The 24,658-nt window shown below is 38.8% G+C and overlaps 3 protein-coding genes across 4 annotated transcripts; 1 reads left to right on the top strand and 2 right to left on the bottom strand.

The window, feature by feature from the left end:
- Nucleotides 1–8,952: 8,952 nt before the first annotated feature.
- Nucleotides 8,953–9,699, bottom strand: LOC114175127 (uncharacterized). Its single transcript, XM_028059894.2, has one exon. The coding sequence runs from the start codon at nucleotides 9,697–9,699 to the stop codon at nucleotides 8,953–8,955; it is 747 nt and encodes a 248-aa protein (XP_027915695.2).
- A 4,317-nt stretch (nucleotides 9,700–14,016) lies between these two features.
- Nucleotides 14,017–16,848, top strand: LOC114178915 (zinc transporter-like protein). Its single transcript, XM_028065062.2, has one exon. The coding sequence runs from the start codon at nucleotides 14,100–14,102 to the stop codon at nucleotides 16,524–16,526; it is 2,427 nt and encodes an 808-aa protein (XP_027920863.2). The 5' UTR covers nucleotides 14,017–14,099; the 3' UTR covers nucleotides 16,527–16,848.
- Nucleotides 16,849–17,439: 591 nt separating this feature from the next.
- LOC114179958 (3-oxoacyl-[acyl-carrier-protein] reductase 4-like) lies at nucleotides 17,440–23,269 on the bottom strand. 2 transcript variants are annotated; one of them, XM_085671610.1, is made up of 10 exons: nucleotides 22,844–23,269; nucleotides 22,571–22,624; nucleotides 19,316–19,396; nucleotides 19,189–19,234; nucleotides 19,015–19,109; nucleotides 18,885–18,917; nucleotides 18,589–18,723; nucleotides 18,403–18,500; nucleotides 18,218–18,326; nucleotides 17,440–17,981 (listed from the first exon to the last, which is right to left on the bottom strand). In XM_085671610.1, the coding sequence occupies exons 1-10, from the start codon at nucleotides 23,099–23,101 to the stop codon at nucleotides 17,949–17,951; spliced, it is 942 nt and encodes a 313-aa protein (XP_085527736.1). In that variant the 5' UTR covers nucleotides 23,102–23,269; the 3' UTR covers nucleotides 17,440–17,948. The 2 variants fall into 2 exon arrangements, with proteins under 2 accessions (XP_085527736.1, XP_027922276.1); XM_028066475.2 differs by having other exon boundaries at nucleotides 18,218–18,300; nucleotides 18,407–18,500.
- Nucleotides 23,270–24,658: the final 1,389 nt, after the last annotated feature.

Here is a 24,658-nt window from a genome sequence, read left to right as displayed (position 1 = left end):
TTCTAAGTTGGTTCTCATGGTTCTATTGGGCTTACTGTAGCAACCTTGCTATTTCTTATGTCTTTATTCACAACTCTTTGGTCCGTTTTTGAAGCTGTTGGGTTCGTTGAGTCAAGTGTCAAAGTCGTTTATTATAATATAAAGGTATTAAAGTTATGGTGATTATTTTAGGCTTATTAAATTAATTCCCTCACTTCTCACTTCATAGGAGTATTATAGTATTTTATTAAAGTTTTTAAAATACTAGAAGTAAAATATGACAATTGCTCTTGAAAAGTTGAAGAGTATTATGTTCCAAAAGAGAATGTAAAAGAAAAGTGACTTTGACAGGAAAAAACTTTGTACTTGGTAATTCTATATCATTAAGAAGCCATTAAAGAAAAGTAAGAGAAGGGAAAACATTGATTAAGAGAACTTTGTAATCGACCCAGGTAAGTTTTTTAAACTCTTCTAATAATATAATTGTGAGAATCATAGTTTCTAAAAGTTCCTGTATAATAGAGTAGTTCTTGAATTGTTAGAAAATTGAAACTACATAAAAGATTTTACACGATATTCATATCTAGTTAATGCAATAATTTTTCATCAGAACGAAAACGAATTTAGACAATACTCACAAGAGCAAATTTATTTGTCATTCCTAATTAAGATTTTGTATTATTCGGTATTTGATAAGCTCATCTAAGGATCGAGTATTGGTAAGATTAGATGCATGTCTAATGCATAATTTGTAACCTATCTAATCATGCATAGGACGGTTTGATTGTATATACTATTTACCCTGTAGTTTATATGTTGATATATTCATATATAAAAATAGATTATGTAAGAATCTTAAAAATATTTCTCAGTTTGGAACAATAGCTAACAAATCCATGAACATTTTTTTTATTTTTCTAATATTCTCAAGTTTGCAAGATTTTCCAATGTTCAATGTAGCACAAACAAAAGCTAAACAAACACTAATACCGTAAATTGAGTTTTAAGTTTACTTAAATTTAAACACATTTCCAATATCCACAAATAAAATAAGCATCCACAATTATAAATATTTAATAATAAGCGTAATCTGAACTTATTTTCATGATCCATTTAATACGATTATATAAGTGTGACTCAACATTATCAATTATCAATGAGTCTTACAAAATATAAGTACTTTTCTAACTTTAATTTTATAACTTTTAAAAAAATTATAGCGACCTCCTAAAGATAAAGATACGTTGGTAAGTATCGTATAAATATTGATTATATTATGAATTAATGGCCGTCCATTGATTTGATACAATTACTCATGTGATTGATATGATTGATACTTATATGATTCATTACTTTTTCTTTATGTATTATGTATTAACTATTTGATTTATTTCTTTCTGGGGTTACCATATTGTATCTATAAATAGGACTCTTCCTATCAGTAATAAGACACATAAAGTTGCTCCCTATTATCTTAATCTCTATCCTTCCTTTCCTTCTTCTCTATGTTAATAACTTTATTTCATAACACGTTATCAACACCATGCTCCAACCAATTATGGGCTAGTGGAAGTTTTTTCTCTCTAAGGACAATATTCTGCATGTCTTAATCCAGACTCTTTCTAATCCTTTCTTCATTTATAATTTTATCAATTTTATCTTATATTGTTATTTTTATCATAAGAATGGTTTGACTTTATCAATCTTCATCTCTGTCTGATTATTATTATTATTATTATAATGATAATTATTATTATGATGACTATTATTACTATTATTTGTTATGCTAATTCTAAACATGTCAAACCTTACAAATTCTGAATTTGTGGAATTTGTGACCCTTGATATTACAAGGAAGAATTACTTATATTGGATGTGAAATGTTGAAATACATTTAGATGTAGTGGGTCTTGATGATACCATTAAAGAAAGAAATAAAGCATCTGAGCAACTAATTTGTTCCTGCGAGAACAATATTGAACTCATGTGGACACCCACATAACAGTCAAGAAACTTCTTCAAACCAATGAGTTCTCATGTACTATACATTCATAGAAGTTGATATAAGACCATCACCAGAAAAATTAGAAATGAGTCAATCTCATTTTCAGAACGAATAAAGGGTGATATTTGTGGTCCAATACACCCACTATATGGATCATTTATATATGTCATGGTTTAATTGATGCATGAACTAGATGGTCACATATTTGTTTATTATCAACTCACAATCACATATTTGCAAAGTTATTAGTACAGTTAGAGCTCATCTTAGATTATCCGATTAAGAAAATTCTTCTTGATAATGCTGGTGAATTTATATCTCATGCTTTTAATGAGTATTGTATATCAATTGGAATTGAAGTTGAGCATCTAGTAGCACATGTTCATACTTAAAATAGACTTGTGAAATCATTACTAGAACGTCTAAAATTGGTTGCAAGACCATTACTTATGAGAGCTAATCTTTTGATGGCTACTTAGAGATATGCAATTTTGCATGTTGCATTACTGATATGCATCAAGCCAACAAGTTATCACAAATACTTTATTATGCAGTTGGTGACCTAATATTCTCATGTAAGAATTTTTGAGTGTGGTGTATATGTTTCAATTTCCCCACCAAAAGGGACTATATTGGGTCCTCAAAGACTGTAACATCCCGTCAGGATATTACGAATTTATAAATAAATAAAGAAAATAGATAATAACCGCATTTAATAATACCTCATTTCTAAAATGCGGGAAATTTAAGTCTTTATTTCATACATCGATAATGAAAATTTCGAACAAGTATTCGTCAATTATAAAATAAAAGTCCAAGAACATAAATGTTTACAACTAATTCAGAATCATAAAATAAAATCCCCAAGATATCCCCTCTCCGTAGCTAAGCTTCACCAGAGCCACCTGCATCAACAACATCTGCTCCCGTGTACCGCGTACACGATCATCGCCAAACACACGCAGATAGGGTGAGCTTAACAGATGAAACATATATAATTATACAGTTTCATATACATATTCATATATCACTAGGAATACTTAAACATTCTACATATGTTCTATACTTTAATTCCTACTATTTGACCCCCAATCAGATTATTCGTGTTCTACATCGTCTAATGATTACTTCAAGGTGACTTGCTGCCATACCTATCGGCCACAACCGATAGAACACGTGCGGGAAACAATGCTATGGATCATACACCGTAACGCCAGGTAGAGTTCCCATATACGAACATAGTACGTATCGTCCCAAGACTACCTAACTCGTCAGCCAACAACTGAGGAGGGAAATCTATCTGGACCCAATCGTACTGGCCACAACCAGCACACTCACACCGGCAACACTCGCCAACCCAAGCCACAACTCAAGGGTTCTTCGTGTTCATCCGCCATCCCGAGCCACAACTCAAGAGATGCTATTCCGAGCCACAATTCAAGGAATACCACGTGCTTAACCCCTATCCCGAGCCATAACTCAAGGGATACGTTCTGAGCCACAACTCAAGGATCACCAGCAAACCCACCTTTAAAGCACCGCTAGACACCTTGTAGATCACAATTTCGCAATAAAAATACCAAGTTGCAGCAGTACAAATCGCCTGGCGGAGGACACGTGCCGCCAGGCGCTGCCAGCTCCCAAACTGCCTGGCGGGTGTCTCGTACCGCCAGGCGCACAGCGCCTCAATAAACTCTCTCGCTGTAGTCACCGCCTGGCGGTATTACCCTCACCGCCAGGTGCCTACGTAGTAGTGGCTCACTGTTGCGCATATATCGCCTGGCGCCACAGACCCGACCACCAGGCGTTGCGCTATCAGGTTCTCTCTAATTCCCTCTCTTTCGCCTGGCGGAGTCGTTCCCTCCCGCCAGACGCTATACCAGAACAGCTTGTTTCTGGTTTAACATGTTTTAGTACCTGTAATGATCTTTCATTCCCTTCCACGGACCTCTCCATCCCTTACTCCACACCCAAGCTTAAGATTAAGGTCAATATTACCTGTTATCATGATATTTAATCCACTCCTACCCACACAAAACATAAATTTTACCTCATAATATACTATTGCTCCTGTTGTGCATGTGATTAATCATCTTAATCTATTATCTTAGACTCTGACTGGCTTATGTTCGATACCCATCCAACCTTAATTGTGCTTTATACTTCATTCCGAATTAAAACCTATTTTCAAACCTCACGACCCACTCGGGATTTTCCATTCTTTATCCTTCATAACTTGTAATCCCACTCAAAAATATATCAAAGAGAAGCCTTTTTCATTGAATTACCCTTTATCATTTCACGACCAGATTATCATCGCATCTAACCCGAACCTAACACACCCCAAACTCTCCCACATGCCCATGATTTCCACGTTGTCGCCTGGCGGTATCCTCTGGCCCACCAGGCGGTACACCAGACCTGGGAAATTCTAGGTTCTGTTACAGCCTATCACATTTTCCCCCATTCTCTTGCTGCGTTTCCTGTCAAATATTCTCTTAGTTCACACTCTCACTCACTCGCATATAGACTCATGTGTAATTCCCGACTCAATCTTCACCATTTTCTCCCTTACAATTTCAACATCAATTGGTCTAATAGCAAGGTCTCCTTTCCTTCCAACCCTAACATTGTTCCATTACTTATACAAATCATTCAAGCTGGAAATCAACAATATACCAACTCAATTATTTTATAACCACCAATCCCCAAATTTCCCCCCGATTAGAATCCTCCCAAGAAGCACATAATCAAAAATCGCGTCGACAGACTCGCGTCGCCTGGCAAGCAGATCATGAAATAAGCCTAGAATTTAGCCATCCATTTGCGTCGCCTGGCGGTACAAGGTTTCACCGCCACGCGCTGCCCCCAGAAACACTCCAAAACTCATATAATAGGCATGAGCCGTCTAGTGGCTATGTATGGCCCGCTAGGCGGTTTCTGGAAAATTTCCAAAAATCAGAATTTCACAATCAAAACGAGAGTCATGCATTCACATCATTATCTCATTCATGGAATTTAATATAACAACAAAAATAAACAGAGTCCAGCTCCCTTAACTTGGAATTCCTTCGCTTAAATTGAAATGTTTGAGATACTCCAATGATCACCACGTCTCCCCCTTCTTGGTGTGCTTACTCAAACCTCACCAGAACCTCACTCAAACCTCACCAATCTCTCTTATTTTCATGCTTAACAAATCCATCTCTTATTTTCATGCTTAACAAATCCAATTCAGACATCATATCATACCAGAACATGATTACATAGATTTAAATAATAAAACAATAACACAAAAGTTAGCATACATAGGACTCGAACCCAAGTCCTTTCACACAATCGAAGTACTCTCAACCACTTGAGCTAGTACTTTTCCACGTCATACCAACCATAATTTAATGTCATAATTATTTCCCAACCCGCATTTATTAATTATTTATTTATTTAATTAATTAAATCCTACGGGTCTTACAATACTCCCACCTTTAAAAATTTTTCGTCCTCGAAAAAGAGAACTTACTAGTGAAAAGATGAGGATAGGACTGCGTCATGACATCTTCCATCTCCCATGTCATTTCCTGAGTTGCCTCATCCCATAGCACCTTCACAGTTCTGATCTCCTTCCCTCTGAGCTGCTTTACTTGAGAATCCAAGATTCTCACTGGTCCGGCCCGAACGGTCAAGTCCTCTCGTACCTGCACATCATCATCCTCCAGAACATGCGTAGGATCGGCTATGTATTTTCTCAGCTGTGACACATGGAAAACATTATGCAAGTTTCCCAAGTGCGGTGGCAAGGCTATCTCATATGCGATAGGACCAATCCTCCTCATGATCTGATATGGCCCGATGAATCGTGGAGTCAACTTGCTCGATTTAAGTGCTCTGCCAATGCCTGCTGTAGGGGTCACTCGGAGAAATACGTGATCACCAGCCTCAAACTCAAGTGGCCTCCTCCTCTTGTCTGCATAGGATTCCTACCATACAATGCCTCATACGGTGCCATTCCAATGCTGGAATGGTAACTATTATTATACGTGAACTCTACCAATGGCAGCATATCACTCCAAGTGCCCAGATGATCTAACACACAAGTCCTCAACAGATCCTCCAATGACTGGATAGTCCTCTTAGACTGTCCATCTATCTGAGGGTGATACGCTGAACTCATTCTCAGCTGAGTACCCAAGGCCTTCTGCAAAGACTGCCAAAACCTCGATGTGAACCTTGGGTCTCTATCCGATATAATACTCGCAGGCACACCATGTAGTTGGACCACCTCTCTTACGTATAACTCTGCCAGCTTATCCAGGGACATCTTCTGATTTATGGGCAAAAAGTTCGCACACTTCGTCAACCGATCTACAATCACCCAGATGGAGTCATGCCCCCTTACTGACCTCGGTAGATGTATGACGAAGTCCATAGAAATGTTGTCCCATTTCCACTGAGGAATATCCAGAGGCTCCAACATACCACCCGGCCTCTGATGCTCAATCTTCGCTTTCTGACATACCAAGCAGGAAGCGATGTAATCGGTCACATCTGTCTTCATGCCTGTCCACCAGGAAGTAACTTTCAAATCTTTATACATCTTAGTCATACCTGGGTGTATGCTAAGATGACTCTTATGCCCCTCATCAAGGAGCATCTTCCTCAAAACTCTGTTGCTGGGAACACACACTCTCTCTGAACCGTAGAATACCATCCTTGCCCATCCGAAAATCCTTCCTCTTCTCAGTGCCCAACTCACCAATGATCTGTTGCAGCTCCTGATCCTTACCTTGTTCCACTCAAACTTCATCTAGGAACTCATTCGTGATCCTCAGCATGCTGCATCGTATATGTCCAGGCCCCATATCCAGCCCCAAAATTCATGTCCCGCAACTGCTCTATCAGCTCCAACTCTCTAATCATCATAGCTGACACATGAATTCTCTTCCTACTTAGGGCATCCGCTACAACGTTAGCTTTACCAGGGTGGTACAATAGCTCAAAGTCGTAGTCCTTTAGATACTCCATCCAACGTCTCTGTCTCATATTCAATTCCTTATGATCAAACAAGTATTTTAAATTTTATGATTGCTGAATACCTGAAACTACGCCCCATACAAATAATGCCTCCATGTCTTGAGAGCAAATAAGACTGCCGCTAACTCCAAGTCGTGTGTCGGGTAATTTTTCTCATGCACCTTCAACTGTCTCGATGCATAGGCTACAAGTCGTTTATCCTGCATCAGTACACAACCTAACCCCTTATACGAGGCATCACAGTACACTTCAAATGTTTTAGTCGTGTCAGGGATTACCAGTATCGGTGCGGTAGTCAGTCTTCTCTTCATATCTTCAAAGCACGCTTCACACTCATTTGTCCATGAGAAAAGCTGGTCCTTTCTGGTAAGCTGTGTGAGGGGACTCACCATCTTGGAGAAACCCTCCACAAATCGTCGATAATACCCTGCCACACCTAGGAAACTCTGCACCTCTGTAACTGTCTGGGGCCTCTCCCACTTCACCACTGTCTCGATTTTAGCCGGATAAACTGATATTCCTTGGGCTGAGATTACATGGCCCAGGAATTGTACTTCCTCCAACCAGAATTCACATTTAGATAACTTCCCGTACAATTGATGTTCTCGAAGGATCCCCAACACCACCCTCAGATGCTCTGCATGTTCTTCTCTGTTCTCGGAGTATATCAGAATATCATCGATGAACACTACCACAAATTGATCTAGATATGGCCAGAAAATCTTATTCATACAGTCCATGAATATGGCTGGCGCATTGGTCACCCCAAATGGCATCACCACATACTCGTAGTGGCCATAACGTGACCTAAAAGCAGTCTTTTGTACGTCCTCCGGCCTGACCAGGATCTGATGGTATCCCGACCTCAAGTCTATTTTCAAGAACACCGCAGCTCCCCTCAGCTGATCCAACAAGTCATCAATCCTCGGCAGCGGGTACTTATTCTTTATCGTTAACTTGTTCAACTGCCGGTAATCAACACATAATCTGGAGCTACCATCCTTCTTTTTCACTAACTGAACAGGCGATCCCCACGGTGATGCACTTAGTCGGATGAACTTCTTCTTAAGTAGATCCTCAATATGTTTCTTTAATTCGGCTAGCTCAGCAAGCGCCATCCTATACGGTGCCATAGAAACTGGCCCAACGCCAGGGATGAGATCAATGGAGAAATCCACATCCCTGCTAGGCGGTAACTCTGGAATCTCATCCGGAAAGACATTTGCGTATTCATCCACTACCAGAATCCTGCTGATTTTCTCGGTCGTACTCATCTTCTCCGCATGAACCACAATCATGTAACATGTAACTCCAGCCTCAATCTCCTTCACCGCCTGATTAGACAAGATAAGCTCCAACCCTGCTGTATCTAGGAACACTACCCTGCACCGTCCGCAATCAATGACTACATGGTTGCTCGACAGCCAATCCATGCCCAAAATCACGTCCAGACCCTCCATCGACAGACAAATGAGATTCAGCTTGAACCTGCGGCCTGCCACCTCCATGGGGCACCCCACACATACAGAAGTGGTGGATACCTCTCCAGATGCTGGCGTCGCGACTATCAATTCGCACTCCAACTCTCGCATCGCAAGCCCGAGCCTCCCCGCGCATTCATTGGATACGAATGAATGGGTGGCCCCTGAGTCAAATAACACCACAACTTCGTGGTCACACAACAAACACAAGAACTACAATAAGTTACCTGACTGGGTTGCCTCTGTAGTCGTCAAGGCGAACACACGCCTTGAAGCTCTGGGCCGATCTCCCACAGGTTTCTTGGTTGGCGCACCTCCAGCTGGTTTTCTGTTAGGACACTAACGTGCAAAGTGTTTTGTCTGTTCACACACGTAGCACTTACCAGTGCTACTGCCTCCACTTGTACTGATGGCAGGTCTAGTACAATCTCTCCTCAAGTGCTCCCCACCACAGTTTTAGCAATGTAGCCTCCTGGAGGTAGTTGGTGGCCTGCTATATGGTTTCTTCTGTGATCTGACATCTAGAGCATTCTTTTGTTGTCTCCCTCCCCTGCTAGACCATGTCTCCAACTGCTCCACAATTTTGTCCTGCTCGACCAAAACTGGAAACTCTCTAATCCGGAGCCGCACAATGAAGCGGCGCAACTCATGCTTTAGTTTGCCCACGAACTTCCTGCACCTCCACTCCTCTATAACCGCGGGTGAGTAGAAACGTGCCAAGTACTCGAACCGCTCAATGTATGCCTGCACGGTCATCGTTCCCTGCTGAAGGGTAAGGAACTCTGCCTCTCGCTTGTGCCTCGCACTATTGGGGAAGTACTTCTCCAAGAACCTCGTCCTGAACGTAGCCCATGTTACCTGCTCCTTACGGGTCTGCATCAACTGCTGCATCCCCTGCCACCAGTACTCCACGTCTGCCACCGGGAGAAATGTGACAAACGACAGCTTCTGCTCATCTGTGCATTCCAGCACTCGACAAATCTTCTCACATTCCCGAATCCAAGCATCTGCCTCGTCAGGAGTGGCCTTGCTGGAGAACTTAGCTGGCTGATGTTTCATGAAGTCCTCCATAGATACTGGTCTAGTGGGTGCCACTATGGCTCTGGGTGGCGCAGCTATGGGCTGCATCGCGTCCACCATGCGATGAATCGCTTGGACTATGTCATCAGCTCCAACAACGTTCTTTCTCCTCCTGTAGGCCATAGCTTGTGCGTGCCATATGTTATAGTTGTTCATACACACATCTCAAATTAGGATTTCACATCCAAAATAATACAATAATACAAACAATCAGTCACGTAAGCGTAACGCGATAAGCTCACTCCCCATAGACCCCAAAAATCATTTTTCAAAACCATTGCTCTGATACCAAATGTAACATCCTGTCAGGATGTTACGAATTTATAAATAAATAAAGAAAATAGATAATAACATCACATTTAATAATTCCTCATTTCCCAAAACCCGGGAAATTTAAGTCTTTATTTCATACATCGATAATGAAAATTTCGAACAAGTATTCGTCAATTATAAAATAAAAGTCCAAGAACATAAATGTTTACAACTGATTCAGAATCATAAAGTAAAATCCCCAAGATATACCCTCTCCGCAACTAAGCTTCACCAGAGCCACCTGCATCAACAACATCTGCTCCCGTGTACCGCGTACACGATCATCACCAAACACACGCAGATAGGGTGAGCTTAACAGATAAAACATAATAATTATATAGTTTCATATACATATTCACATATCACTAGGAATAATTAAACATTCTACATCTGTTCTATACTTTAATTCCTACTATCTGACCCCCAATCAGATTATTCGTGTTCTACATCGTCTAATGATTACTTTAAGGTGACTTGCTGCCATACCTATCGGCCACAACTGATAGAACACGTGCGGGAAATAATGCTACGGATCATACACCGTAACGCCAGGTAGAGTTCCCATATACGAACATAGTCCGTATCGTCCCAAGACTACCTAACTCGTCAGCCAACAACTAAGGAGGGCAATCTATCTGGACCCATCGGTACTGGCCACAACCAGCACACTCACACCGGCAACACTCGCCAACCCAAGCCACAACTCAAGGGTTCCTCGTGTTCATCCGCCATCCCGAGCCACAACTCAAGAGATGCTATTCCGAGCCACAATTCAAGGAATACCACGTGTTTAACCCCTATCCCGAGCCATAACTCAAGGGATACGTTCCGAGCCACAACTCAAGGAACACCAGCAAACCCACCTTTATCATTTCATGACCAGATTATCATCGCATCTAACCTGAACCTAACGCACTCCAAACTCTCCCACATGCCCCTGATTTCCACGTTGTCGCCTGGCGGTATCCTCTAGCCCGCCAGGCGGTACACCAGGCTTGGGAAATTCAAGGTTCTGTTACAGCCTATCACATTTTCCCCCATTCTCTTGTTGCGTTTCCTGTCAAATATTCTCTTAGTTCACACTCTCACTCACTCGCATATAGACTCATGTGTAATTCCCCACTCAATCTTTACCACTTTCTCCCTTACAATTTCAACATCAATTGGTCTAATAGCAAGGTCTCCTTTCCTTCCAACCCTAACACTGTTCCATTACTTATACAGATCATTCAAGCCGGAAATCAACAAAATACCACCTCAATTATTTTATATTCACCAATCCCCAAATTTCCCCTCGATTAGAATCCTCCCTGGAAGCACATAATCAAAAATCGCATCGACAAACTCGCGTCGCCTGGCGAAAATTCATCACTGTCAGGCAGATCTTGAAATAAGCCTAGAATTTAGCCATCCATTTGCGTCGCCTGGCGGTACAGGGTTTCACCGCCAGGCACGGCCCCCAGAAACACTCCAAAACTCATATAATAGGCATGAGCCGTCTAGTGGCTATGTATGGCCCGCCAGGCGGTTTCTGAAAAATTTCCATAAATCAGAATTTCACAATCAAAACGAGAGTCATGCATTCACATCATCATATCATTCATGGAATTTAATATAACAACAAAAATAAACAGAGTCTAGCTCCCCTAACTTGGAATTCCTTCGCTTAAATTGAAATGTTCGAGATACTCCAATGATCACCACGTCTCCCCTTTCTTGGTGTGCTCACTCAAACCTCACCAGAACCTCACTCAAACCTCACCAATCTCTCTTATTTTCGTGCTCTAATTCAGGTTGCTATTCCAGCTTGCCAAAACCTTCACTATGACCACTTTTTACCCTTTTAAACTTGGCTTTTAGTAGAGTTTAATTACCCAAAACGAAAATTTACCTAATGGTACTGTTAATTACCATTTAATTGACCTTTATCATCTGTTTTTCAGCTACCCAAGGCTACCTCTCAACTATCTAGGGTTTTTCCCCAACCTTTCATATTCAATTCAAAGCCAAAATGCCAAAAATAAAGTTTTTAGTTTAGTTCTCCAAGGTTTGAACCCATAACCATTCAATCACAAAGCAATTGCACAACCAATTCAACCAAGTCATGTTTCATGCTTAACAAATCCAATTCAGACATCATATCATACCAGAACATGATTAGATAGATTTAAATAATAAAACAATAACACAAATGTTAGCATACATAGGACTTAAACCCAAGTCCTTTCACACAATCAAAGTACTCTCAACCACTTAAGTTAGAACTTTTCCACATCATACTAACCATAATTTAATTTCATAATTATTTCCCCACTCGCATTTATTAATTAATTATTTATTTAATTAATTAAATCCTACGGGTCTTACAAAGACAATTAAGAATATATGTTGGATATGATTCTCCCTCAATAATAAAATATCTTGAACTACCAATAGTTCAACATATTTATAGTTCGACTTTTCGACTATCACTTTGATGAATAAGTTTTTCCAACATTAGGGGATAAAGAAAACAATTGGAAAAGAATATTGGTTGCAATGAATTATCATTATCTTATCTTGTTCCTCGTACAAAAGAATGTGAACTGGAAGTTCAAAGGATAATTCATAACACGCTTGAAGTGTGGTAGACTTGTTAGTTCCAAAGACACGTTTGAAGTGTGGTAGGTCTATTGGTTCCAAAGATAAAAACTCTTGAATGAGAAATGGAGCTAAAATGCAAGTTGACCTAATCGAAAAGGTTGAAATTCAAAAAGACTCATTTGACATAATTAATGATTCGGTTCCAGAAGAACCTTAGGTACTTGAAATTGTTGAAAATGATGAGATCTCAATAAATAATGTCATGAATCATATAATATGGAACCAAAATGAAGTTAACATTGACGAAACTTTTACATATAATATAGCGATAAATGTTATGAATGACAATGAGGATCAATAATCAATGATCATTGAAGATTGTCGACAAAGAAATGATTGGCCAAGATGAAAATATGTAAATAAGCATAATTAGGTTGACTTGTTAAACAGAAGGTTTTTTGGACCTATGGTTCGCACACCTCAAGGTGTGAAACCCGTTAGGTACATATGAATTTTTGCACAAAAATCAAATTAAGAATGATGGAATTATTAGATACAAAACACAATTGGTTGCTTAAGGTTTTTCAAAAAACTTGATATTAATTTGTGAAAAGACATATTCTCTGGTATTGGATACAACAACATTGCAATATTTGATTATCCTAATTGCACAACAAGGTTTGCATTTACATCTAATGGATGATGTTATAAAAATCCCTGAAGGATTTTATTTGCCCAACAAGACAAATTCTAAAGAGGGTTATTCAATAAAATTGAACAAGCCCTTTTATTAATTAAAGTAATGAGGACGTGTGTGACATAAGTGTCTTATTGAGTACTTATTGAAAGAAAAATATATTAAAGGAGTCAGAACAAAACATATTCTTCCAAAATTCTTTTTCACTTATGCTCTTCAAATAAATGGTAATGTAGAGATCCAAAAGATTTGCTCATGTGAAAATTTAGCAGATTTATTTACAAAGTCTTTGTCAAGGAAAACTTTTAAGCAATTGGTTCTCAAGATTGAACTCCGTCATCTTAATGATGTAAGTTTACATGAAGGGAAGAAATAGAAGATGTAAAGAACAATATTATATAAAATGATGCATTTTTTTTCCTTCACTAGGTTTGTTTTTATCCCAAAGAGTTTTTTCTATTAAGGTTTTAATGAAGCACATTCTTTCATTCTTTTATCAATGGACACCCACGGGAGAGTGTTATGAATTAATGGTCGTTCATTGATTCGATACAATGATACAATTACTCATGTTATTGATATGATTGATACCCATATAACTCTCCTTATCAATAATAAGATAAAAAAATTACTCCCTATTATCTTATTGTCTACCATTCTTTTTTTTTTTCTATTATTAACTTTATTTCATGATTGAAAATTATTAAAATCTTGAAGTACATTAAAAGTTTAAGAAAAACCCATCGTTTTACATTTCAATAAAAAAAATCAATTATTTTTTGTCTAATAAAATAAAATATATATTATTGAGTATTCACAAGATAGTTAACCCTAAGAAATATTTTTGTTAACCCAATTCACTCGAACTCAGCCAAACAGTACCCCTTTTGCCCGTCGACTCAACAACCGCAGACCCATAGTCCACCCCCAAATGGCCGATCACGATCACGATCACGATCACGATCACGGTCACTCTCACCCTCATCACCACCACCATCGCCCGCACCGCCTCTCAGTTCCTCCGCGAACCGCCACATTCGGCGGCACTCCGGGACCCTACCCCGCCCTTCGATACTCATCATTCCCTACTCCGACGCCCACCCCTTCGAAAGGCCGCCGCCCACCGGCTTCTTTTTCCTTCCCGAAATCGAAATCAAAATCCAGATCTTCCCTCTTCTTGCTCCTCTTCTTCTCCCTCCGCTCCCTCTACTCACTCCTCCCCTTCCTCCGTTCCTCTCCCTCCTTCTCTCTCTTCCCCTTCTCCTTCCTTGTCTCTCTCCTCTCCTTCACCCTCACCCTCACCTTCTCCCTTTTCTCCTCCTCCTCCTCCAAAGATAACCCCTTTCTCCACCACAAGCCCAAACACTCTCTTTTCTCCCTCCCCCACTCCCACCACAGGATCCTCCTAACCAAATCTCTCCTCCTCGCCCTCGTCTTCCTCCTCCGCTTCCAAGCCCTCCGCTACTGCAGCACCGCCTCCATGATTCTTGCCGAACTCATGGGCTCCGTCGCGGCCCAGCCCAGAAACCCCCGCCGGCCCAACCTCCGCGGCTTCCTCTTCCTCTCCCTTGGCCTCCTCATGCTCTCCTTCGGCTGGGACCGGGTCGAATGCTTTCCTTTCTCTCCCACCTGCGTCTCTGGCAGGATTTGGCCTTTGTTTCTTCCTTTCATCTCCGGCTTTCTCACTCGGTACCAGCTCGTTGATTCCGGAACCACGCTTAAACAGCTTGGCAACAAACGGGTTCGGTTAATTACTCTCTTTTTCACCACTCTTATTCTCTTTGTTCCCGCCGTTTTTAGCTTCTTTGTGTTTGAGTCTGAAGAAGACAGTGTTGCCTTTGGGAATCTGCTATGGCCCCTGGCCAACACTGTTATTTTCGGTGTGCTGCTGAGTGAGAATTACAGCGACGATGACAACGATGATGATGGTTTGGTGAGTTTGAGAGACTCTCAGAGGGAGTTTCTGGTCACTTTCGTGTGTACCCTGGTATTGGAACTTTTTTACTTCCCTGAACTTTCCCTCTGGGGTTTGTTGCTCTGTGGATTATTGCTCTATATTGGTGTTAGAGACTTGGATCCTTTTCATTCCAATGAAGAGGAGTCTTTTAGTGACGTGATTATGAAGCCTATTAGACATGTTTTGAGTGAGAGGAAATCAAGGAAAATCGCGCTTTTTCTTCTCATCAATGCTGCTTATATGGTTGTGGAATTTTCTGTTGGTTTTATGAGCAATAGTCTTGGGCTGATATCTGATGCTTGTCACATGTTGTTTGATTGTGCTGCTTTGGCCATCGGGTTGTATGCCTCGTATATATCTCGTTTGCCTGCGAATAATCACTATAACTATGGAAGAGGAAGATTTGAGGTGCTATCAGGGTATGCTAATGCTGTGTTTCTAGTTCTTGTGGGAGCCCTCATAGTGGTCGAGTCCTTTGAGAGGATATTGGATCCCCAAGAGATATCAACTAATAGCTTGTTGGTTGTCTCTATAGGAGGGCTTATAGTCAATGTCATTGGCTTGATATTCTTTCACGAGGAGCATCATCACGCCCATGGCCATGGATGGTCTGGATCATCATGCTCCCATTCACACTCACACTCTGAGTTACATAATCACCATCACACCCACCATGATCATGATCATGATCATCTGCATTGCCATCCTTACGAAACAACACATGTAAGCCATAATAAATTTATATCCATTAGTGATCATGACGATCATCATAGTCATAATCATCATAGCCATGGGAGTAGGCATCATGGTGAGTGTCACGATCATGAAGACAATCACAGTATTCGGAGTCCTAAGCATCTTGAAGCTTCTCACTGTCATGACCATGGTGAACACCATATTGATCACGGTCATGACCATGAAGAAGCTCCACTTGTCGACAAAGAGCATGGCCATCGCCATATTGATCACAACATGGAAGGGATATTCTTGCATGTTCTTGCTGATACCTTGGGAAGTGTTGGTGTAGTTATATCTACACTGTTAATTAAGTACAAGGGATGGCTTATTGCTGATCCTGCCTGCTCAATTTTTATTTCTATTTTAATTGTATCCTCCGTGATACCTTTACTGAAAAATTCAGCAGAAGTTTTACTCCAAAGGGTGCCAAGGGTGCAAGAGCGTGAGTTGAAGGATGCCTTATCTAACGTTTTGAAGATAAAAGGTGTTTATGGCATTCAAAAGTTTAATGCCTGGAGCTTCACGAACACAGATGTTGTTGGTACTCTGCATCTTCACTTGTCGACAGATACAGACAAGACATCCGCCAAGTCTCAGGTTTTGCATCTGTTACATAATGCTGGAATCAAGGATGTAACCGTGCAGGTGGAGTGTGTTGGTTAGTTTCTTTCAAAATAGTTGTTGCCAGTGAAGGTTGTCCAAGGATTACTAACATTGTTTGGAACTGAGAAACAAATTTCCTGACTATTTTCATACCGAATGCTTCACAACTTTACAACATCAACACCTGTCTATTTTTATTCGGGAAGGAGAGTGATTATTTAAATTCGTGAAGGGTGAGGATTTTTGTTTTGGATCTGTCTGTCAGGATCTCACAAGTAGCACAGTTGTAGCTTGCTTAGGATACAGCAATGTAAAGACACAGGCATAGCTGGTAGATTAATAACTTCTATCAACTCTTAATGTTACACTCTTTTATCCTGTACTGTCTTTTTAACCATTCTTTACTTTACTATGGATGTAAATTAATACCTCAAACAACTATTAATGTTATACATCAATATCATCTTCCAATCAAACTTAGAACAGTCATACTGCAATTAAGCCGTCATATCTTTAGAAATCCACAAACCTTAGAGAGGTTCACTAAGCTAAAAATATTCATCTCTACCACCAAAGCAACCCAATCCTTCTTAGGAATTGCATTCACTTTGCAATCCTCTTTTTTTTTTTTTTTCTTTTTGAACTGATAAAAATGCTATCCGTTTATCTTTAATAATCTGGTCTCACAATATTATATTCTTTCAGTAAAATGTGTAATGTCTTTGATCTTTCTTATACTGTTTTTGCAATTCTTTTATGGTTTAACGTTACATGATTGACGTTGGTACTATTGACCTTAGGGCACCAAGCATCTTGAACTTTCTTTATGGTTCTGTGCGGAGTCAAGAATGCACAGATGCTTCATGCTCTTGTACTAATTCTAATTTCGAATTTCAAACTGCTAAATGTGATTAGGAATACTGTCATCATAATTTATATTTGTTGTGATCATAATTTGTTAAACTTGTGGTTGGTTTTATCAAGTGTTATAAGAACCAACTTCGCCAATAGTACCAGACTGGAAACAGTGCCTACAGCCGACTTGATTACAGATGAGAAATACTGTTGACCTTTTTGTTGATATCATTGAATCAGAATTAAACTGGAATAAGCAACTAGAATACTGTACCTAAAGAAAAGACAACACCAAACACCCTCTCCCATGGGAGAAAAACAAAATACAGAAATTCAAGCGTCTCGTCCTTAAGGAAAGGTAATGACCAAAATGATAAATTGCATGAAATGTAAAATGTAATGTGACCATAAGAGTCACCAGCGATATGCTAAATTCATCTGAAGAAGCAACCTGTGAGAAAACTAAACTGAACTTCTACCACAAGTCACCAGGTAGCTTAGGCGTAGAACATAGAACATTATAGGACAAACTATCCCCATACGACAGAAGTTGAAATTCTGTGGCCTGCGATGAACTGTGATGTAAAGAAGTTCAAATTGCTATATTCGGAAACAGGTTCCTGAGACTTACATTGCCATACCTCCATCAATGGTGAACACCTGCTACGTGGAAATTATGGTTTACATAAACTGAAGGCAGAATAATTGGATGACAAAATGTAAACAAAGTAAGATACAAAAAGCCTAAGATGATGTTAGCACAGGTTATCAGAATAAACTCCATTTTCATTTCAACATGAAAAGAATTTCTTTAACAACAAATAGTTTAGTGATAGAACTCAATAGTTAGTTCTATATTTAGAACATCAATATTAAGAGGGAAATTAATAAATGACCTGTCCAGTGATGTAATTAGCAGAAGGATTAAGAGCCAAGAATTCCACAAGTCCAGCAACTTCTTCTGGTTGACCAAATCTTCCTGAATCCGAAGTAAAAGAACAATATCTATTAGCAACATGCACATTTTCAATTATTTAAAAATTTAGTTAAAGTGTTTCAGAGTTAAAAGTATTTCAGTCACTCACCTAAGGGGATTAACTCTAATCTTTTTTTCTCCATGTCTGGTCGTAGCATGGCAGTCATATCAGATGCAATAAATCCAGGGGCTACTGCATTAACCTGTAATGAAATGCTGAGTTTTAAATTTAATTAACCTTGTCAACCAATAATAAACCTTCCTTTTGACTATCAGGCTCAAAGATTTTACAGTGATGTTTCTGCTAGCATATTCCCTTGCAGCACTTTTTGTGAGGCCAATTACCCCTGCCTTTGCAGCACTATAGTTGGCTTGTCCAACATTACCAACCTGACCAATAACGGATGTAATGTTAACTATTCTTCCCTGCAAAAGTAACAGGAAACTATGAAAACATATTCCTACATCTAGTATTTACATAGACATTGTTGTTAGCATATAAACATAATAAAACACAAACTGATGAAAATTGAGAAAAAAAAAGTCAACTTAATGGCCGAAGGGGGTTCTATGATGGTAGTTGTCACCTTCTTTTTCATAGTCATAATCTTTGCTGCTGCCTGGTAAAAAGAAAACCATCGGCACCAGTAATGAAAGAAAAGAAAAACAGCTATACTTGATTTAACAACAAGAACTTCAAATTTTGAACATGTTCACCTGAATGCAGAGAAAAACACCAGTAAGATTCAGATCAATAACGTCCTGCCACTGGGATTTCTTCATTCTCATCAACAACCCATCTCGTGTAATTCCTGAACCCATGATTCATCTATGAAATCTGAAATTAAAATACACAAATAAATAAGGGGTAGCATAATTTATCCAAGTTACCTGCATTATTCACTAATACATCAACAGTTCCCCATGCATCAACTGCCTGCAATTGGACGTACGAATTAGTCACTTAACCAGGTGGTATAATTTCATCAATCTAATGAATAAAAGAAAATTTTCTCACAGTTTTAATCATAGACTCCACATCAGCCTCATTTGAAACATCTCCAGCGAAGGTAAGAGCTTGTCCACCAAATGCCTCAATCTGAAAGTAATAATCAAATAAATTAATGCAGTTTAGTCAAAAAGCATAACCGATCTAGCTTGAACACATACTTCTATATAGCACCAAACTCATGTTCAGTACAAGTATATAACAATCTAGCTTAGACAGTTGAACAGTGAGTGAGCTGCTATAAACTACCTAATACCTATATTCAACTCCTATTAATAAGAAAATATATAATAATTTACAAATCCAAAACCGTGGATCTATCAATATGACAGACATATAAGTACAACAATATGGCCTCTTCATGCAAGATCAGCAATATGGTTATAATTATTCCAAATTTCAACTACTGAAAACATAATTAAGCCAAGACTATAAATCAATATAATCTACCTCTTTTGACATTGGATGTTACCACTTTGTAGACAACAACTCTCTAATCTTGTGAAAATTTTTCATCTCTTGTTGTTGTTTATTCATACAATACACAATAGACCCACATTTCCTGACCATTGTACTCTCAACGGCTATAAATAGCTAACTTATTAACTATCTAGTCTCCAACGGCTAGTGCATTAACTATCCACAACGGCTAATTTCTTACAACAGCTAGTTACCCATAATGGCTAATACATTTAAGTTTATTAAAAACCCAACAAAACTCCATCGTAAACTTAAATGCTTCTTTTATTCTCCATCTTTGTTTCTTTATTCTTCATCATGGCTTCCAACGTGCAATAACTCTTCTCACATTGTGCTTGTCCCTTTCATGAATTGTTAAGTTCTTCGCTTTCTTCATGACCGACTTCCCTTTCACTTTATCTATGGTCGACCTGTACTTTGCTTTCCCTGTGGCTAACTTGTTCTCTGCTCTCTCAGTTTTTGCATTCTTACTGACAAACTTGTTCTTCTCTTTGGCCGACTTGTTACTCATTGGGTTCTTTGTCTTTGTGGCCGACTTGTCGTTAATTGAGTTCTTATCAATAGGCCGACTTCCTTTTGAAAGATCAAACACACCCACGTATTGTTGTGCTCAATCTCCTCATCCATTTCAAGTAGCCACTTCCCATCTTGCACCTCCAGTGCAGCTCTCAAATCCTTCTCAACTTGTAACTGTTATTGCAAACTTGAAACATCTTCTTCAAATTCCAAGCACCGATTTTGCAAAGCTTGTTTCCTTCTCTCTAAACTTGCTTGTAGAATTAAATTGTCTCTAACATCCTTTTCAATACTCTATTGCAAGTCTCTTTTTGCAATCTCTAACCTTTGGATTAGAAGCTCTTCTTCTTCAAATTCTGAGCTACTCAAGCTTTTCACATGCTCAACCGAGCTATCTGAGTAATCCACTTGCTCCACCAACTTATCCGAGCTATGTAGGCGTTTGGCCTCATGCTCCACCACCCTTTGTGGGCTATCTACATGTCTCACCATCCTATGCAACCGACTCGGTTGTCTTACCGAGCTATCCACATTACTTGACTGTCTTTTCGAGTTATCGACTATACTCAGCCTTCTTGCTGAATTCTCCACGCTACTCGGTCTTCTTGCCGAGTTCAGCACTTGCTTATGCTCTCGAGCTACGCGTCATCATCAACAATGTTGCTTCTTCTTCAACATCTTTTGTGAGGTTGATCGTCTCTTCCTTTCTACTTTCAGATCTACAATCTTTGGCAAAATGTCCGGACTTACCACAACTGAAACACTTGCCCGAGTAGCACTTCTTTGCATAATGACCATACTTGCCACACTTGAAGGACTCAACATTTGAGTTGCTTGATTGACCTCCTCTCCATGGACCTCGTCCTCCTCCGTGCCAATTTTGTTGACCAGATTGTTCTTTTTGTTCTTGATCCTCGGCTTCTACCACCAGGACCGCTTCTTATACCTCTTCGATATCGTCCTCTACCTTGAGTGTTCTGAGCTTTCTCATCTTTAATTGACATCTTCGTTTGGAGTAATTGATCAAGTGGCTCCCACTTCTTATTCTTTCGTGGTTTGTGTGCTTCAAGAGATCCTGCAAGCTCTTCAACCGTGAGCTTTGATAGGTCCTTGGACTCCTCAATCACACACACCACATTCTCGAAGTCGTTTGTCAATGACCTCAAGATCTTCTCCACAACTCGGCTAGTAGGTAACGTCTCTCCGTTTCTAGCAAGTTGGTTCGCCACGGTTTCAACTCGAGTAATGTACTCAGCTACTCCTTCTGTCTCTTTCATTCTCATGCTCTCTAATTCACCTTTAAGTGTTTGAAGTCGCACTTGGTTCACTCGGTCATCTCTCTTATACGTCTTTTCCAAAATATCCCACGCTTCTTTTGAAGATTTGGCACTTGCAATCTTCTTAAAGTCAGACTCGTCCACAGCTTGGTACAGGATGTACAAAGCTGCCTTGTCCTTCACACGTGCGTCTTTCAGCAGTTTCAACTGGACATTTGACCAACTTGTAGTGCTGGCTGGTTCATCGAAACCATCTTCAACCACCTCCCAATTTTCTTGGGATCCAAGAAGGGCCTTCATTTTGAGACTCCAATTGTCATAGTTGACAACCTTTGTCAACTTGGGCGAGGAAACATTGTTTGTAAGACTGGCCATCTCACTCTCTTTTTTCTCAATCACTTAGGTCTTTAGCTCTCTTCTTTCAAACACTCAAACTCTCTAGCTCTCTCTTTTTTTCACTCGGACACTCAAGCTAACTAGCTCTTGATACCATTTTGTTACCACTTTGTAGACAACAACTCTCTAATCTTGTGAAAAAACTTTATTCACCTCTTGTTGTTGTTTATTCATACAATACACAATACAATTTATAGACCCACATTTCCTGACCGTTGTACTCTCAATGGCTATAAACGGCTACAAACGACTAACTTATTAACTATCTAGACTCCAATAGCTAGTGCATTAACTACTCACAACGGCTAGTTTCTTACAACGGCTAGTTACCCATAATGATTAATACATTTAAGTTTATTAAAAACCCAACATTGGAATCACACACCATTCACACCACTGTGGTGTCAATAGTCTTCTTTACATATGTTCAAGTCATCATATCTGCTTTTCTATCATATTTTCATCACTCGATGTTACTCCAATATTTCTTCATACACAGTCGTTTGCATCTTATAAATTATGCATGCACTTGGTCACAAAGTATAAGAATTAAAAGCACCATAAAAAGAGGAAGAAGTTTTGAGATTGTACTTACCAAGTTGGAAACCTCCTCGGCTTGCGTGGATGACTTGGTATAGTTGACCAAAACCTGTAATAGAGTAGACAACATGCAACCCCAATAAGAGAATGACATGAGAGTGTGAGAGTAGTATATATCATGTATGCAAAATGCACTAAATCTTCAAATTTGGAGTTCCTACTTAACCTCACAAAAGCGTTGAAGTGAGAGTTACTATGATTATATACACTATTTTGTTGGCTTTATCTGTTATTAAGATAGTTAAATTTTCTGAATTGGTGAACTTACCTTGCAAGCGGCTTTACCTAAGGAAAGTGCAATGGCACGGCCAATGCCTCTGGAGGCTCCGGTGACTACAACAACAGGTGCTTCTTTGTTCTTCTGTCTTGCTTCAACTTCAAGCTTCTCAGAGGGAAATGAACCATTCCATGTAAACTTCTGAAAAGACACAACCTTGTTGCTCCCTACTTTATGGGTAAATGCCCTTCCACTGGTTCGGAAAAAGAGGGAGTTTGGTCGAGCCAGAGAACCCATAGTCATCATCATCAAGTTCCCTATGCTTTCTCAGACACGCACAAGTTCAATGAGGTTGTAATTTGCAAACAACAAACACTCATTTCTTTCTTGGTGAGGCTACCATTTGGAAGTCACAAAGAGGCAATTGAAGAGGTGATGTTATTATTGGTTTAATAGTTTTTTTCAACCAATTCTGATTCCAATTTCTACAAAAGGGTAAGTATAAGATTATAACAACATTACAATAATCACACATTACAACAACAACACTTTATTCATCAAACTTAACTTGTTGATGAAATCTATAATACATAAGAAATGAATGTCACCTATCATTATAATAAGACTATTACCATGAATGAATTTCATATAAAAAGTTATGTTGGCTCATTTAAGAAAATAGGAAAGTGGAGATAAAATTAAGAAATCCATCGCGCTAAAGGAAAAAGAATTATTCGAATGTTATGTCGGGGAAGTGCCCTGTTTGGATTAATCATTCATGGGTTTGGAAATATTTTGTAAAATAAAATATAGAAATAGTTAAATTTGTACACAAAATAGAAAGCTAAAATTACATAAAGAATAACCCGTAAAAGTCGTAATAAGAATACTTATATAGAGACTTTAAATTAAATTAGAATCCCTAAATTTATTTAAAATTTGAATTAATTAACTAAAAGAAATCATAATAAATAAAAATTATAAAATAATTAAATTATTTTCTAAAATTTATTTAAAATTCGAAGTATGACAAAATATCATAAATCTAATATTGCTCCTTGAGATTTGTCCTCAAAATGGCAATCTTTGGCTCCATAAGAACTTGTATTAAAAGTGCTTGCTCCAAATTTTAGCAACTTACTCATCAGTTTTTATTCTATTCCGGCTTAAATCATTATCATTTGTATTTATTTAACTTAACTGTTCTTATATTTGAAAACCATGTCTTAGATTTGTCATCTCAAATTCATTTCTGTATGACTTCGAGTTAATGTTTATAACTTCCATTTTTTTTTTGGAGAGGAAAAATAGACACTACTAACATATAAGAAGAGCAAAAACACAAGATGTACCAATCACTGTCTTAAGATACAGAGATAGAAAAGTATGCTTTAAAATACTATTTTTCCAAATTTTGACTTTTGTATCAACCTCACACCTATTTTTACTCTTGTAGAATGACATGTCACTATGTTGTCTTTAGATCATAACATATGTTGTCTTTAGCTCATAACGCTTGTTGCACTAAATAGTTGTCATACTAATAATTTTATTATTCCACATTATAATTCCATACATATTCCAACTACTTTTATCTTATTTCTCTAGCCTCTCTATAAATAAAATTCTCCTAAAACACACATTTGACTCAAATACAACAAATTCACCCTTGACATTGAATACAATTGAAAATCTATGTGAGTCTAAGTCCTACATTAAATACAAACGAGAAAATTGAGTAACAAGATCCATAATTTCATTAAATTAAGATTTTAGGTTCAGATAGTGGCGGATCTTACTCAATATTTGTCGAGAGCCAAAATACACTTAAAATCAAATTATTGAACTCATTGATAATTGAATCAG

This window comes from Vigna unguiculata, chromosome 3, assembly GCF_037176805.1.
Source record: "Vigna unguiculata cultivar grain cowpea cultivar isolate G323 ecotype 2 chromosome 3, ASM3717680v1, whole genome shotgun sequence".
In the NCBI taxonomy this organism is placed as follows: domain Eukaryota; kingdom Viridiplantae; phylum Streptophyta; class Magnoliopsida; order Fabales; family Fabaceae; genus Vigna; species Vigna unguiculata.
Note: the sequence above shows the minus strand (reverse complement) of the source record. Positions and strands in the feature narration are given on the sequence as shown.

Coding starts and splice junctions, on each gene's coding strand:
- LOC114175127 (XM_028059894.2), bottom strand. CDS start 9,699: ATGGCCTACAGGAGGAGAAAGAACGTTGTTGGAGCTGATGACATAGTC.
- LOC114179958 (XM_085671610.1), bottom strand. CDS start 23,101: ATGATGATGACTATGGGTTCTCTGGCTCGACCAAACTCCCTCTTTTTC. Junction 22,625..22,843: donor TAGGTAAAGCCGCTTGCAAG/GTAAGTTCACCA, acceptor ACTCTATTACAG/GTTTTGGTCAACTATACCAA. Junction 18,918..19,014: donor GTGTTTTTCTCTGCATTCAG/GTGAACATGTTC, acceptor TCTTTTTACCAG/GCAGCAGCAAAGATTATGAC.
- LOC114178915 (XM_028065062.2), top strand. CDS start 14,100: ATGGCCGATCACGATCACGATCACGATCACGATCACGGTCACTCTCAC.